General features: G+C 41.9%; 2 protein-coding genes and 1 non-coding gene across 3 annotated transcripts; all 3 read right to left on the bottom strand.

The window, feature by feature from the left end:
* Positions 1 to 170: 170 nt before the first annotated feature.
* Positions 171 to 6,512, bottom strand: LOC104937430 (glycine--tRNA ligase). Its single transcript, XM_019273679.2, has 17 exons — positions 6,377 to 6,512; positions 5,472 to 5,573; positions 5,176 to 5,278; positions 4,963 to 5,104; positions 4,794 to 4,882; positions 3,782 to 3,858; positions 3,545 to 3,690; positions 3,302 to 3,451; positions 3,061 to 3,223; positions 2,790 to 2,954; positions 2,597 to 2,704; positions 1,882 to 2,027; positions 1,707 to 1,792; positions 1,509 to 1,618; positions 1,319 to 1,412; positions 763 to 953; positions 171 to 682 (listed from the first exon to the last, which is right to left on the bottom strand). Exons 1-17 carry the CDS (start codon positions 6,419 to 6,421, stop codon positions 569 to 571), a joined length of 2,031 nt encoding a protein of 676 aa, XP_019129224.2. The 5' UTR covers positions 6,422 to 6,512; the 3' UTR covers positions 171 to 568.
* Positions 6,513 to 7,857: 1,345 nt separating this feature from the next.
* Positions 7,858 to 14,058, bottom strand: LOC104937015 (glycine--tRNA ligase). The gene is made up of 17 exons (XM_027274196.1): positions 13,732 to 14,058; positions 13,331 to 13,432; positions 12,505 to 12,607; positions 12,264 to 12,405; positions 11,904 to 11,992; positions 11,257 to 11,333; positions 11,031 to 11,176; positions 10,788 to 10,937; positions 10,536 to 10,698; positions 10,144 to 10,308; positions 9,957 to 10,064; positions 9,713 to 9,858; positions 9,523 to 9,608; positions 9,311 to 9,420; positions 8,787 to 8,880; positions 8,481 to 8,671; positions 7,858 to 8,373 (listed from the first exon to the last, which is right to left on the bottom strand). Exons 1-17 carry the CDS (start codon positions 13,981 to 13,983, stop codon positions 8,248 to 8,250), a joined length of 2,250 nt encoding a protein of 749 aa, XP_027129997.1. The 5' UTR covers positions 13,984 to 14,058; the 3' UTR covers positions 7,858 to 8,247.
* On the bottom strand, positions 12,066 to 12,200 carry LOC113744536 (small nucleolar RNA SNORA84). Its single transcript, XR_003461619.1, has one exon. It is a non-coding gene; the product is annotated as a small nucleolar RNA SNORA84 (small nucleolar RNA).
* Positions 14,059 to 16,231: the final 2,173 nt, after the last annotated feature.

Here is a 16,231-nt window from a genome sequence, read left to right as displayed (position 1 = left end):
CTAAGCCTGTTGCAAATTTGGAGCCATGGCCAAACGTCCATGCTTGTCACATTCTACAATGAACTGTGAAACAACATGCAGTGCCGTCTAGTGACAGCAGCACAAAATACAATGCAGATGGTGACAGCTGTAGAATAGTTGAAGATGTTTACACAAAGAAAAGAACCGTATAGGAAGCTATGTGGTTTATTTGAAAGCGTAAATCAAGGCAGTATATATATAAAAATGTATGAGACTCAAATCCATACCTGGCTATATGTTTTCTGCTTTCACAGTATCAGTACTACACATCCATCGGGGAGTTGTTAAGAGAGTTGCTCAGGTGACGGTAACACTGGAGCCACAGAGGACTGGATTAGCCCTCCAACTTGTTTGTGATTGGTTGAGCTTTCCTCCAGTCTATGTGACATGTTCCAGTCCCCATCATACCATCATAAACAACAAGATAATATCTTTGTCCTGTATATAAAATTATAAAATTCATGAGAATAAAAAAGCTTTCTGTTTCAAGAAATAACTATGGCAAAATGTAAAATCTTTATTGGTCCCTAGAGGAGTCCCAGTTTGGTTATTCCTTCTTGCTGGTTTCCTGTCCTTCAAAGATGGGGTACTTGCTCTCCACCTCAGCCCACGTCAAGGTGCCATTAGCCAGATCACGAACCATCCCTGGCAACTCAGTGACCTGCAAACAAACAAACAAATCAGCAAACACGTGGTACTTATATTTTGTTCATTGAAGCTGCAGTTATTGGATTGTACTACCTCGGCCCTGATCTGCCTCATCGAGTCGCGGTCTCTCAGAGTAGCCGTGTGAGGCGCCTTGTTCACCGTGTCGAAGTCGACGGTGATGCCAAACGCCACTCCGATCTCGTCTGACCGGGCGTAACGCCTCCCGATAGATCCCGAAGAGTCGTCCACTTTGTGAGACACGCTGTTTTTAGTCATGGCCTCGGCTAAGGGGGAGAAAGAACACACAAAAAATGAATCAATTTTAAAAGATAACAAAAAGGACATAGCCTAAATTTATAAAGAAACAGTTTTGGGAAATACCCTTATTTGCTTTCTTGCATAAAAAGCATAAAAACTATCTCTAAATTGTGGAGGTAAAAAGATTTTTGTTACATTTGGACAGTTTATCCCTGTTTCCAGTCTTTATCCTAAGCTAAGAGAATGTGTCTGGTATGTCATTTGTCTTAGTTGTAAGTTAAGTCTAACTCTTAACAAACAAAGTGAAACAGAAATATTTCCCAAAATGTCAAACTATCTCCGTAAACTAAATGTTACTGTATTAGAATCTGGAGGTTAGTGTCAAACTTACACAACTGCTGGACAAATGTCTTAAACTCCTGGTTTTGGCTCAAAGGTAGGATGGAACATTTGTATGGAGCTACAGTGGCAGGGAAGCTGAAATACTGGACAAGAAATAAAACATCTTTAATAATTAAAAAAAAAGACCAAAACAGTCATTGTTACTCAGATCTTTTTGCTTGTTTTTGGAGTATTCTCACCGTCCTCTGTTCATCCCCTTGCCGGACGTGGAACGAGTGTTCGAAGATAGAGTACATGATTCGGCCGATGCCAAAGGACGGCTCGATTACATTGGGAACAATCTCCTCCACTGTGGGAAAATAGAGACTGTTGTTTTCCCACATGAACAGCTCATTGTTCTGTTCTACAGCGCTGAGGAAAGTTTGCTCGCCTCTTACCGTGCAACGTTTTCTGGAACCTCTTCACACTGACCATGTCTTTGGTCAGTTTAAAAGTCTTGCCCGCTGTCTCAAGGCTGAACTCCCTACAGTCATAAACACAACACCAAAGTGACTTTGAATAGAAATACACACAATCACATTCATGAATAACCTTTTCTTCAGGAGAAATTACCCGTTTTCATTAAGAAGCTTCTCCTGGTCACTGATGTAGCATTCGTCACAGACGGCCAGGTACTCCAGAACCAACTTGGCATCTTTCTTGTAGGCCATTCCTATGGCACCCTTATTGGGCTCAAACTGGACAACATTTACTACTTTGTGTGAAGAAGTTAAGGAGTAAAACAGAGAAATCAGCATTTTACAGAGATCACGGCCTTCTCCAGCAAACAGAAACAAATCAAGGTCAGTTAGGTAAATAAGAGAACTCTATAAATGTGTAAAGTTTCCACTTTACACTTGCGTAAGTTGCATATTAGAGTCACAATTGGTTTCCTAATATCACAAATCATATAGCACGCAAAACACATTGAACTCAAATTTAAGTGATCACAGAGAAACCTTCTTTCTTCTGCAGATGGATGTGAAAACAGCCAGATCTGCATGTTCATTATCCTGCACAGTGGAGCTGAAAATAAGCAGAACGCATTTTTAAGTGAAGGGAGACTTTAAAGGTCCAGATTTTAACATAGCTGACTTTGGCGACTCCTACTGGTAATATCAGAAAATACACTGTAGTAGATTTACTGCTTGCTGGTGTAGAACATGCACAAAACATGTAATGATTGTAGCGTGCATGCTTACAATCTTAAATCTAACTTTCTAAGTGCAGGTTGTGATCAGATGATAGCTGATTATGAGGTTGTTGGACAGGGAGAATTAAAGGATATGGGTTCTTTCAGTGGCTTTTCAGCCACTAGAGGGACTCTGGTGGCTCTGGAGTGACACGAGAGGTCATAGCAGGCTCGGTCAGCACAGCCCACGATCTCAATCCAACCCTGAAGGAGCAAAAACAAAACTTGACTCAAGCCCACAGTTCCAAATATCTCCGTCTATATGTGTGAATAAAAGAAGAAGATTTACGTAGGAGGTTTTGGACTCAGCGTCCCAGCAGTCGCATGCGTAGTGAGCCATCTCGTTTTCCATGTGCTGACGGAAGCGCACTTTGTCTTTGGACAGCCCCACTTTAATTAGATAGAGGTAGATCCTTCCAATGAAGTAACCCAACACTGAATTGTTGATCACTCCCTGTAGCATAGACGAAAAGAAGATTTGTAACTATGTCCGCATTAGATCAGGCATGTTTTCAGCACGCCCACGTAATATAATTATAAGTCAATTAAATGATGCCCACCTGCTCCACAGCGTCCCCCAGCCTCATGATTTGTGCAGACTGGCCGCTGGTCTGAGCCTTGGAAGAGAACAACATGATCTCCAGGTTGGCCACGTTGGAGAATTTAGGGTGGATCTTGTCTTTTGGATCCACAAAGTGCTCAATCTCAGCCATGGTGAACTCCCTGCAAGCAGGAAAAGTTTACATCTTACTGTACAGTCATCATAATGTGCAAGTGAGGAATAAAGGAGTGTCTGATTACCTAACACGAATGAGTCCAGAGCGAGGGGAGATCTCGTTCCTGAAAGAGTTTCCGATCTGAGCGGCACCAAAGGGAAGTTTCCCCTGATTAAACTCCAGCAAGCGTTTGAAGTTGAGGAACATTCCCTGAGCTGTTTCAGGCCTCAGATAGCTGCAAAGTTACAGTTAGTTGATATAATTTTAATACAGCAAATGGTTCATAGAAGAAGAGAGAAGAAGATGCTGTGTTTTTACTCATCAGTACCCGGGCGTGTTCCCGCCTGGTCCGATGGACGTCTGAAACATCAGGTTGAAGGAGATGGGAGGTGTGAGGTCATTTCCTGTTGAAGGGGACTTGACGTTGTATTTCACAAAGAGATCAGCGAGCTCCTGCTGGGTGTAGTTGTCCATCTAGAGCAGAGAGAAAACCATTAGAGGGTTATTATTATTGTGAATGTGTGAATGACAGCATGTGTAGGAGACGTGTTTGCCAAGCGCCCACCTGAGTGATTACATCGTCCATCTCGGCCACCTTCTCTGCAGAGCACTTCTCATCGGACATCAGTTTTTTTAAGTGAGCTGTGATAAAAACACAATACTTCATTAAGCAGCTGTTACAGTGATTCAATCAATGATTCAATACACATTTTAAATCAGTCAAGTCTTGTTCTTTGGCCTGAAATGGTCACCCATTTGTAAAGGAGGTTCCAAAGAGGTGCAAAATGGAAAATATTTTAAAAGATTTTGGATTTAGAAGCAGTAAAATCCAAAAAATACAAACTTCCTGTTGTCTTAATGTTGATTCTGGAGTCCAGGTTCATTTAAACTGTCCTGATCTCATATGAATGGTTTCCGTTTGTCAGCACAAACACAGCTATAAGAAGTAATCACTCAAAATAATACTACAGAGCAGTTTTTCACTTTTACTAAATACATTTAAAGCTGAAATCCTGAGTTGTTTTTTGGGCCTTTTTCATTGAAAGTCAGTGTATTCAATTGCAAACAAAGGTTTAAAAAAGTTGTTTGGTCTACAGACAAACATAAAATACTGTGCCAACTGGTTTTATTAAGTAAAACTTTCTTATTATAGTCACAGATGAACAGATTAACTCAAACACCTGAAAAACCAGTTGGTTACGTAATCCTGCCTCTCCTTAGGGTAGACATCTCAGTAATGATCTATAAGGGCAGGCAGAAGCCTGTCCAGTCCTTATAGACCACCTTAAACATGCTTGCCCTGCAGAGAATAATTCAAAAAGGTGGAAAATATAACCAGAATATAGTGGCTGGTTGATTGTGATGATATATTTTGGAGTTTCGGATACATATAATTTGCACGCTCACAGCTCAGACTGCTCTAATAGAAGGGTTTTGCCTTCAGGTCATCAGGTCATTCTTCTCTTTAGGAATGAAATCTGACACCTTGTCAGCAAAGCAGGGACTGGAGGGACTGGACTAGGTGTGGCCCATTTTAATTCTACTAATGACATAATGATGGTATAGGACAACGTCACCTTTCAGGAGGTGATCAGCACGGTAGCATTCTCCTGTCTTGGCATCTTTCACCATGTAGTCAGCGAATTTATCCACATGCCCCGACGTCCTGTGAAGGACAAATGCAACTTTCTCATTCAAGACAAGGTGGAATAGAAAAAAGTGCACGTCGAGTTTATCGGCACCTACTTGAGGACGGGCTCGGGGGTCAGCATGGTGCAGTCAATCTCCAGGATCTGCTCCTCCTGGATGAAGTGCTGCCGCCACACCTGTAGGATGTTGTTCTTCAGGGCGCAGCCAACAGGGCCGAAGTCGTACAGGCCGCTCACACCTGAGAAACAAACAGTGATCGGTCTGTACATTTAAATATATTCATGCTGTGCTTATTTTGTAATAACTTACCTCCATATATGGCAAAAGCCTGATCGTAGAAGAATCTCCTCTTTAAAGTATCCTCCATCTTCACTCTGTCCACTGTGTCATCTTTGGGCTGCAGAGCTAGCTCCTACAAAGTGAGGGTGCATGATTGTATAAAAGTTGAGGAAATTACGCCTCAAACTGGACGAGAGAAACTGAAACCGAAAACACTGCATGTGAACTAAAGAAAAAAATCTATGACACAAACAGAAAGTGGAAGCAAACAATGCAAGGATGCAGATAAGATAGGAAATAAACAGTAAGCGGTTCAGACTCTTGACCTTTGCCTCGAGAATCTTTTTCCGGGCTTTCAGCTCTGCAACGGCTCTGCTCAGCTCCTGCTCTGTGGCGCCTTTTTCTTTCAACTGTTGCACCAAGTCACCCTGCAGAAAAATATATTTTCCCCTCAGAAAACAACTTACAATTTAATCAAGCCATTGTTTTATATCTAGATAATAAAAATAATAGTAACTTTATTTATATAGCACCTTTAAAAACAGAGTTTACAAGTAGTTCTTTGACAGAGAAAACAGGATACGCAAAAGCAGAAGAAGGTTACGAACACGGTAATGGAAAAATATATTTAAAAGATGAGACAATATAAAGCATTAAAAAAATAAAAAATAAACAATATGTAAAAATATGATAAAAAGATAAAATAATACATTAAATAGAATAAAAATATACAAAGTACAAAGTAATAAATATAAGTAGAAAACACACAAACAACTACATACAACCTGTACATACATTCACTTGTCTTTTTTCTCTGCACTTCCTGTAATTATAGTTATTATAACCCTCTAATCTTCCATTTATAAACATCCACATGGCTTGTATATTTAGAGATAAATGCTGCTATAGGAGGGCAAATGTAAAGTTTGTACGTGTGTATCATATACTGCATTATGCGTCATTTTTTAGTTTTAGTTTTAGTTTAACTGGGTTTACTTAAGTTGTCACATGCTCTGCATAACTTCTAGTCATTGATAAAAATCTGTTGCAGCAGCTGAACCAAACAACGAGCAAGCATATTCAGAAAACAACAGTTTTCATCCTCATAGACATAAGCTGTAAAATTATTATGTAAAGTTTCATGCTGATTAAATCGTCTGGTATTAGAAAAATCACAAACTGGACGATATGTTTACGCCCTGCAGGTGTGTTACCTGTCTGAATATCTCACCTGTTCCCTCACAGCCTCCCTCAAAGGCATCAGTACTTCTTCCATGTTGAGAGCTCGTTGCAGCGTGCTGTGTCTGCTGTGCTGGGTTTGCTCTGGACTGTTCTCACTTTCCTCCTTCAGGCTTCTTTAAGCTCAGGGAAAATAAGGGGAGGTCTCTGTGCAGGCTGTCTGAAACCAGCGCTTTATGTTGCATCATCCAGGAAACCCATTCAGAGCCTTTGTGCTTCTGCACTGAAGACAGATGTGAACCAAAGTCCACCAACAACCAGACACGGCTGTGTTAATGCAGCAGTTATAGTATTGTTCCTCCTTGACTATATATAGCAGATGATTTGCATAGTCCCAATGATTTGGTTATTTGATTTGAAACACAAATATATTTCAATCAAAGTAAACTGAAATAAAAAAAGATAATAAAATCAGATGTTGTCATTTCTTCTCTAATACTAATATTAAGTATTAAAGTATAAGACATAGACAGTTTGTTTTTTAATGAAACAGGTGAGTTTTATAAAGATTCAGACTCAGAAGTGGAAATTAGCCATAGCCATTTTTTGTACCAGGTTGTAAACATGTTTATTCCTGCTGTAAAGTTGGACATTTTAACATGGGGACCTATGGAGACTGACTTGTTCTGTAGCCAGCCTCAAGTGGACGTTTCAGGAAGTGCAGCTTTAGGCACTTCAGCATTCACTTCACAGCTACTGAGATTGCCACTTGGGTGAAAGGCACTTTAAGGGCAGTAATGTATTGTGTTTGAGTCTTGCAGGGGACATTTGGTGAATCCCTCTCCATCATTTTGAGAAAAAAAAGGCTCCCAGAATACTTGATTACACCTGAACAAATTTACACATTTGCCCTCAGGGCCACAAGCTAGAGCTGCCTGCTTTGCCCAGCTGTCAGTCATGACATGACATTGCACATTAAGTCACATTTTGATCATCTGGTGACCCTGGGAGGAAACTATAAAAGATCTAACTGCATCGATTCACTGAGCTCCTACTAATTTTGTAACAATAAATAATCCACAATCAGCTGGCTACAATGACATAAATGTTTTATTTTATCTGTAATGATTTAAAGTTTAAGAACTACTCACAGAATATTCAGTTATTCTGTGTCTGTTTATTGTGCTGGATGTTTCCCACGGCAGAAACACGTGTCCTGTCCTCAAGCTCTACACAGCACGTAGAGCTTCGTGCCAGGACTTCCCCATGAGGATTCCCCTCCAGGAAGAACCATCTGATGACATCTAGTGGTCTAAATGAATAATAGACATTAAACTGCTGCTGCTATAGTGTAATCCAAGATGCAGTCAAGACATTTATGCTGTTACACATGATGAAACCTGCGGCTTGCTGTGGCCACCGTGTTTGTGACCTGACACTCTTGTTATAGCCGTGATCTCTGGACATTTAGCGGTTGTACGTCGCTCCGTCTGTGGAGCTTTGAGAGCTGGATAGAAAACATTAAGAGTTGAATGCCCGTGTCCAGTAAGTGCTGGCTGTTTTTATTGAAATTGTTAAATATCTCAATCCACTCTGCCTGAAAACCGGAATGGTGGAAGCCTCCTTCCACTGACAACAACCTGATTACATTTTTCTCCCTTTGAAAAGATAGCGACATGGTCATAACATGGATGAAAAGTTGCTCTTCGAAAGAAACAACAGTCCTGTGCAAGCTTCCCACAACTGTTAGATATGATGAGTACATGACATTTTAGTGATTGCAGTGGTGTAGAACACAAGGCGCACCACTATAGCTTATCACAATACAGTTGCAATATTTCTTCCTGTGATGCATGTGCAACAAGTCTGTGGATTATTATTTTTTATTTTTTTTAAATGGAGTGACTGGCAGACGACTGAGCTTTACTCTTCGACTGTGTCCCTCTTGCTGGTCTCCTGTCCTTCGAATATGGGGTACTTCATCTCCACTTCCTCCCAGCTCATTGTGCCGTTGGACAAATCCCGAACAAGCACGGGCAACTCACTGACCTGTGGAGAAAAAAAATAAATAAACATGTTTATGTGATTGTGTTTAAATTCACAGCGGACATAAAGGGACACTATATTTGAGGAATCTGATGGAATGCGTGCTGTACCTCGGCCCTGATCTGCCTCATCGAGTCGCGGTCTCTCAGAGTGGCCGTGTGAGGCGTCTTGTTCACTGTGTCGAAGTCGATGGTGATGCCGAACGCCACTCCGATCTCGTCCGTCCTGGCGTAGCGCCTGCCGATGGATCCTGAAGAGTCGTCCACTTTGTGAGACACGCCGTTTTTAGTCATCGCCTCGGCTAAACGGGAAGAACGACAACAAAGTTAGAGAAGTTGAGCGCAGTGGCGGCACACGGTGCTTCCCCTTCACAAACAGAAATAGAGCATGTACAGTATGATTATGCGGGCACTTACATAATTCCCTCACGAAGGGCACGAATTCCTGGTTTTGACTCAGAGGCAGGACGGAACATTTGTACGGAGCTACAGTCGCGGGAAAGCTGAAGAACTGTGGAAAAGAAAAACGAGAATCACTACAGGCGACAAAAAGACAACACAATGCACACAATGAGCCTGATGACATTTTAGATTATGTCAATATTACTACACTGTATCATGACTCTTAAGATTATGTACCAATTGTTAATCACTTCAATGTCGGCATCATCAACACAGGAACTGAGAGTTAGCAGCCGCAATTAACTTCTGTCATCTTCAAATTTGGAGTCAATGGATCCTTAAAGCTCAACTTTTATTCACACAAGGAGTGAGGCAGCCAGGTTAAATCTGTTATTAATTAGCTATTAAATATTAAAATGTAGGAATGGTTGGTGGTTTGAGGGGGATAAAAATGTCTGTTATTGCATAGGTAACATCACTTTCGACCCCTGCTGTACAGCATGACTCTAAATGGTTGATACAAAGACAAATCGACTTACCGTTCTTTGCTCGTCACCTTCTCTGACCTGGAATGTGTGCTCAAAGATGGTGTACATGATCCTACCGATGCCAAAGGAGGGCTCGATTACGTTGGGAATAACTTCCTCCACTGTGAGCAAACAAGAAAACGGACAGAAGCTGCGTGTTATAGAAGTCGTCTTCGTCCGCATGAAAATCCATTCATTTCCGACAGCTCATGAGCGAATCTCACCGTGCAGGGTCTTCTGGAACCGTTTCACGCTGACCATGTCCTTTGTGAGTTTGAACGTCTTGCCTTCTGTCTCGATGGTGAACTCTCTGCAGAGGAAGAAGAACATGCTGACTGTGCTTGAAATGGCACAGCCACAACCTTTTCATCATCGGGCACACATGCTGTACGACCACGGTTAACGGGCACTCACCCGGTCTCGTTGAGCAGCTGCTCCTGTTCTGTAATGAAGCATTCGTCACACACAGACAGATACTCCATTGCTATCTTAGCGTCCTTCTTATACGCCTTCCCAATGGCTCCTTTGTTGGGCTCGAACTGGACGACATTTACAACTTTGTGTGGAGCAGTTAAGGGGAATAACTGAGGATTAATAAGGCATCTGAGGGCTTATAACGTTCATTTTGCTTGGTAGCGGTGCCACAGTTTAAGGATATGGGTTCTTTTAGAGGCTTTTCAGCGACCAGAGGCACCTTTGTGGCTCGTGCGTGGCATTTCAGATCGAAGCAAGACCGGTCAGCACAGCCCACAATCTCAATCCAGCCCTGCAAGGGGACAAACATTGTTAGTAGACTAATCTGATAACAAATGAGGGGGGTAAACAAAAATTGGAAAGGAGCGTACATAGGAGGTTTTGGTTTCAGCATCCCAGCAGTCGCAGGCGTAGTGAGCCATCTCGTTGTCCATGTGCTGTCGGAAACGCAGCTTGTCTTTGGCGATACCAACTTTAGTAAGGTAGAGGTAGATCCTCCCGATGAAATATCCCAGGACGGAGTTATTGATCACTCCCTAAATAAGAGAAAAGGTATTTAATTCAGGACACAATCTTAAACACAATTCTAGATCACATTTATTGAGAACTACAGTCATGTTACAGTCGTGTTATGGTCATTTCAACAGCTCTATCATCATATTTATCTGTGAATACATCTACAAGCCCATTTTGGCATGTTGTAAAATGTGTTTTCAGCCACAGTAAATAGATGTACATCTTCCAAATATCAAATTTGTTGTACCTGCTCCACAGCGTCCCCCAGCCTCATGATTTGTGCAGACTGGCCGCTGGTCTGGGCCTTGGAGGAGTATAAGATAATGTCCAGATCGGCTACATTGGGGAATTTAGGGTGGACCTTCTCATTTGGATCCACAAAGTGCTCGATCTCAGCCATGGTGAACTCTCTGTGTGGAAATGTGGAGCGATTATCATCTCTGTACAAGTACAGACACAATACTTATTGTGTATATTAAAAAGGGGACCCTAACATCACCTAACACGAATGAGTCCAGAGCGAGGAGAGATTTCGTTCCTGAAGGAGTTTCCTATCTGAGCAGCAGCAAAGGGCAGTTTTCCCTGGTTGAACTCCAACAGACGCTTGAAGTTGAGGAAGATTCCCTGAGCGGTTTCAGGCCTCAGATAGCTGCAAAGTTCGATCAAAACACTCAGTCAACAAAGACACAAATGCGACAACATCGAGCAGGAATTCTGTGCGGTATTACATTTCGTTTTTTACCCTGTCATGTTCCCCCCAGGTCCAATGGACGTCTGAAACATCAGGTTGAAGGAGATGGGAGGTGTGAGGTCATTTCCTGTGGTGGGTGACTTGACGTTGTATTTCACAAAGAGGTCAGTCAGCTCCTGCTGGGTGTAGTTGTCCATCTGAAAACAATATTAAGAGAAAAATAAGTACAGTGAATCATTTAAAAACAACCTTTCTGTTTGTCTCGGCTAACACTGACCTGAGTGATGACTTCCTCCATCTCAGCCTTCTTCTCTGCCGCACACTTCTTATCGGACATCAGCTTCTGGAGATGAGCTGCAGGACACAGAGACACGAGAACAAAAAAAGTTATGATAGTTCATACGATAGATGAACACTGAACCTTTCAGCAGGATGTCATGCACGTCTTTTTAGAGAGGTCAGACTATCACCCGACTGTTCAAGATATTACATAACTTTTTCCTCAAGTTTCATCCTGTCATTTCTCTTTGGCGTCCAATTAGTCGTCGAGTCTTTCAGGACCTGACATGTTCTCCTTATATCTCAAATCCCCCCCACCACCACCTCTTTGGCACCGTTTCAATCGCTGTGGTCCCTGCAGCTCGTATGACTGTGAAAAGCCCCCTGTGATTTCTGCTGGTCCAACCACTTCTATTCTCCCCTCGGGCACAACAGTGATACTCCGAGCCGGGCCAACCAGCAGGAGCTACTAACAAAATAACTTTGGACCGCGTCCATCCCGTGCGTTTGCAGAATCCCATGAATAATACAGATGAAGAACTCACAAAAGAACTCGGCTGGAGGTGCCTGCAGGACGACTAATCTTTAGTTTGCACTGCAGCGGAAGGCTTTAAATACACTCAGCCTGATGAGGAATAATCTTACCTTTGAGGAGGTGGTCAGCCCTGAAGCATTCACCATTCTTGACATCTTTCACCATGTAGTCAGCAAATTTGTCCACATGCCCTGATGTCCTGCAAACAAACAGAATATTTAATTTTCAAGACTTAAAAAAGGAAGCGTCATGAATGTTTAATTCCATCCGAACGATGTATCTGCAACCGGGCTATGGAAGGCTGCTATGGTGGCAGCTTCCATGCATAAAATTGCAGAATCAATATGCGCCTGTTAACAAAAACCCACAGTTCAGCACTTCGGAGCTGACTCTAGGAACCACCAGGCACTCGTTACGGTGACAAAAAACATATTTGTATCAGCAGACAGAAGGATGAGAAGACCACATACTTGAGGACGGGCTCGGGGGTCAGCATGGTGCAGTCGATCTCCAGGATCTGCTCCTCCTGGATGAAGTGCTGCCTCCAGGCCTGCAGGATGTTGTTCTTCAGGGCGCAGCCCACAGGGCCGAAGTCGTACAGGCCGCTCACACCTGAGGAGCATTACTGCATGGTAACAGAAATCCAAGTACGGCGATTTACGCGCCAAGCGAAACATTTGCTTTCCCAACGTCAGCGGCTTTAAGTCTCACCTCCATAGATGGCAAAGGCCTGGTCGTAAAAGAAACGCCTCTTGAGGGTATCCTCCATCTTGGTCCGATCGACGATGTCATCTTTAGGTTGCAGTGACAGTTCCTGCGATGAGAATCACACAGAGGCTGTGAGTTTGATGACCAGGATCAATGTAGGAAGATCTAAACATGGAATCACATTGTTGATCTTCAGGAACGACCTATTATAAATAAACCTAAGACTCAAAAAGGTCCACTTGCTTAGCTTCTGGCACTTTCAACCACATCTCAGGGTGTTCATTTAGCAAATGGAGACGTACTGAAACTACAGTGTACGAGGCTGCGTTACAGTCTCTGAAGCAAGTAGGTGAACCTTTCAGCTTATAAATTTTGGAGTAGCACTGGAGCGGTGTCATCTCACAGCTTCACAAGAAGGTTGACGGTTCGAACCTCGGACTGAGACTGTGCAGCGTCTAGTTCGACGACATGACTAAACAGGTTAAAAAAAGGTTGACTCTAAATCGGTGTCAGCGTGAGTGTGAATGCTTGTTGTTGTTGTTCTCTGTGAAGATGACGAACTGGGGAACTTGTCCAAGCCCCAAATCAGCTGAGATGAGGATGAGCGGTGACAGAAAACGGATTACAGCAACATATTAGATTTGAACACATGGTCCCGGGTCTGTGAGTGTCAACACGGTTGGACAAAAACGAACAAAAGTGCGGGCACGCTCCCCCAGATTTTAATGAAAGTAAATCAGCCAGATTACGTAAGGGAGCGATGACAAAGCAGCTTGAAAACCTGTTTTTCCCCTCAATGTTTTTCCACATGCACAGGTCAGGCGCTCACCTTGGCCTCCAGAGTTCTCTTCCTTGCCTTCAGCTCAGCCACAGCTTTGGTGACGTCCACATCAGGGACTCCATCCTGTTTCATCTGGCGCACAAGGTCCCCCTAAAAACACAAAAAGACATTTAGGAAACTTGGATTCAACTCTCAAATAAATCTGGGCATGTTAACAAAACCAGTCAGCTGAGATTTATTTATTTATTTTGTTAACCCCACCCTGCCTCCAAGTGTCTGCAGCAGCACCATCAGCACATTGAAACGTGGCACAGGGCGCAGACATGACTGACTAGCGTTAGCAGCTACTCCTGTGCTCATTCATTGAGGAGCCGGTTCAAGCCGGGTCCAAACTCTCCCTCCAGCTGTGAGTCAGGTGGATAAAGTGTGTGAGCAGACAGATGTGTTACCTGCTCCTTCACCGCGAGCCTCAGAGGGGCGAGGATCTCCTCTATTTTGTTCCCGTCCATGGTTCGTCCTTCCTGCTGCAGCCACGGGCTCTTCTGCTTCTTCTTCCGCAGCCTCACCGACGCTGAGAGCGGCCTGCTGTTGTTCTGAGGCGGGTAGCGGAGCCGAACCGACCGGGCCGTGGACAGCGGAGAGAGGGAGTGGATCTCGGTGCTGGTCCTCCTCAGCAGGGCTGATGTCGCGCTACGAAGCATGGACCGAGAGAGGATGATGAAATCTCTGCGAGCACGTAAACGCTGCTTCCGGTCCGCGCAGGCACTTTCCGTACGACCGGAAACAGACACACGGCGCAGATTCGTCAAATATAAAACGTTCAGTAAAATAAAATAAAATAAAATAAAATACTCTGAACTAAACTAAACTAAATTAAATTAAACTAAACTAAACTAAACTAAACTAAATTAAATTAAATTGATACATTTTTAGCTACATTTAAAGGTCCAGTATGTAAGATTGGGGGGCCGTCTATTTTCAGACTCTTTTATGCATTTCAGTTACATAGTTTTAAAATAAATTAATTAACAACGTTAATAAGTACAGTAATGAGATTTATATAATAGTACTAATGAACTCAAAATGACTGCATTCATTTTCACTGCTGGGTTTTGACAAACAAGTTGGCTTTATTAATATTGAATGCATACATTTTTTTGAGTGTAGATAGATAGATAGATAGATAGATAGATAGATAGATAGATAGATAGATAGATAGATAGATAGATAGATAGATAGATAGATAGATAGATAGATCTGTATTTAAATTAAACCTGTTCAAACCTGTGCTTAGAAGTTTAATATGTGCATAGAAATTTGTGCAAAATGTGCAAAGAAGAAATTCAACTTGAGATCTTTACAAATAGAAAGTGATTTTTATTCCACTTGTTCTCTGAGAAGGATCCAATCTTGTTCAGTGTTGAGAGGTGTAATCTTTCTGTATGTAGACTGCTGTCTTTCTGAAAATACAGCGATAACATACAGAGTGCAATAATCAGGACACAGTGGATCTTTCTTGCATTTCGATGTTTATTAATGGATCAAAATTCCAGAAACTTTATTGTCCACTTTATTTTCAGCCAGTGTTACAGCTTGTGCAGATTTTTCTTCTTCAAGCACCTTGTAAGAAGATCAAATGTGCTGAAACACCTTTCTCTTCTTTGTATCATCTATATTTCAAATAGTACACGTTTGACAACCTTTTCATCACCTGAGCAGTGATTCAACATTCACTGACGTGCGTTTTATTGAATTTGAGAAGTAAAGGATGAGAAGAATTTGTTCCCTTTATTCTTTCAAAGTCTTGAATTGAAGAGGACAAAAAAAAAGGAGCATGAAAGCAGATTTACTATGGACCTCACATAAACCTTCAGATGATCGTTGAATCCCCCACTAATAATCTATCCTGCGATATCTGCTCTGTCTTCACTCCTTTACCAGAATTGCCTTTCTGTAAAGACCAATAATTCCTCCCACAAGATAAATCCCAGACACTTCACATATCCCCAGGGCTCAAATCTCATCATCTCAGTCTTATTAAAACCTGTCCCGATTTTGCAGATGAATGACAAGATGTAACCTTTACTATTTCAATCGTTTTAATAGCCCTTGCTGATGACTTTGATTGATGATGGCTGGTTTCTCAAGGTCTTTTCAGTCGCTTCTTGCCTTGTCAAAAAACGAGCATGTCGGTCTCTGTTCATGTGCTGCTTGATAATACAGCATCAGGTGGAAGTGTAGGAAAAGTGCAGGTGTTAAGAATAACATGAACAATAACTGTTCTATTTAAATCATGACAGTGAGGCAGCTAGCACAATACCAGGACCCTGAAATTGAAGCAGCTGAATGGAATTCAGCCAACATTCATTTTCTTATTTGCACCTGTGCTCTCTCCTACTGTGACATGTCAAATACATCAAAATGTCCCAAAAAAATAGGTTAGAAATGCATTTTTTCTTCTTTGAGAAATGTTATTTGCTTTGTAGCTATATAAAAAAAGAAAACTTATTAGAGCAATGACATGGAAAATACAAGATAATGAGGACGAGCTGTTTCATAATAAATAAAAAATGAAACAGCTGGTCCTCTCCTCCTCTTTTAAACATCAACATAAAAAGCCTGTAAGAAGATGGCTCGTACAGTCAACAGTGATGATGACATTAACTCTTGAATTTTAATATATTTGAATCTCATTATGAATGCACATATTAAGGTGGACATTAACAGCTGAATAAGCACAGCGTATATGTTACGTAATCTTTCTAAATGCGTCCACATTACAAACAAGTTACTAAAATAGCATCTAGCAGGTTTAGCTCTATTCCACAAGGTGTCACCACAGGCACACTGATGATTTCTAAAGATGCAAATCAGCAACAAATGTTTATTAATTATTTTTGCAAACAGTGGTCTATGGACTTTTACTCTTTACATTTTAAACACATTTTG

Source organism: Larimichthys crocea, chromosome XXIII (assembly GCF_000972845.2).
Source record: "Larimichthys crocea isolate SSNF chromosome XXIII, L_crocea_2.0, whole genome shotgun sequence".
Classification (NCBI taxonomy): Eukaryota; Metazoa; Chordata; class Actinopteri; family Sciaenidae; genus Larimichthys; species Larimichthys crocea.
This window is presented reverse-complemented; position numbering and strand designations above follow the sequence as displayed.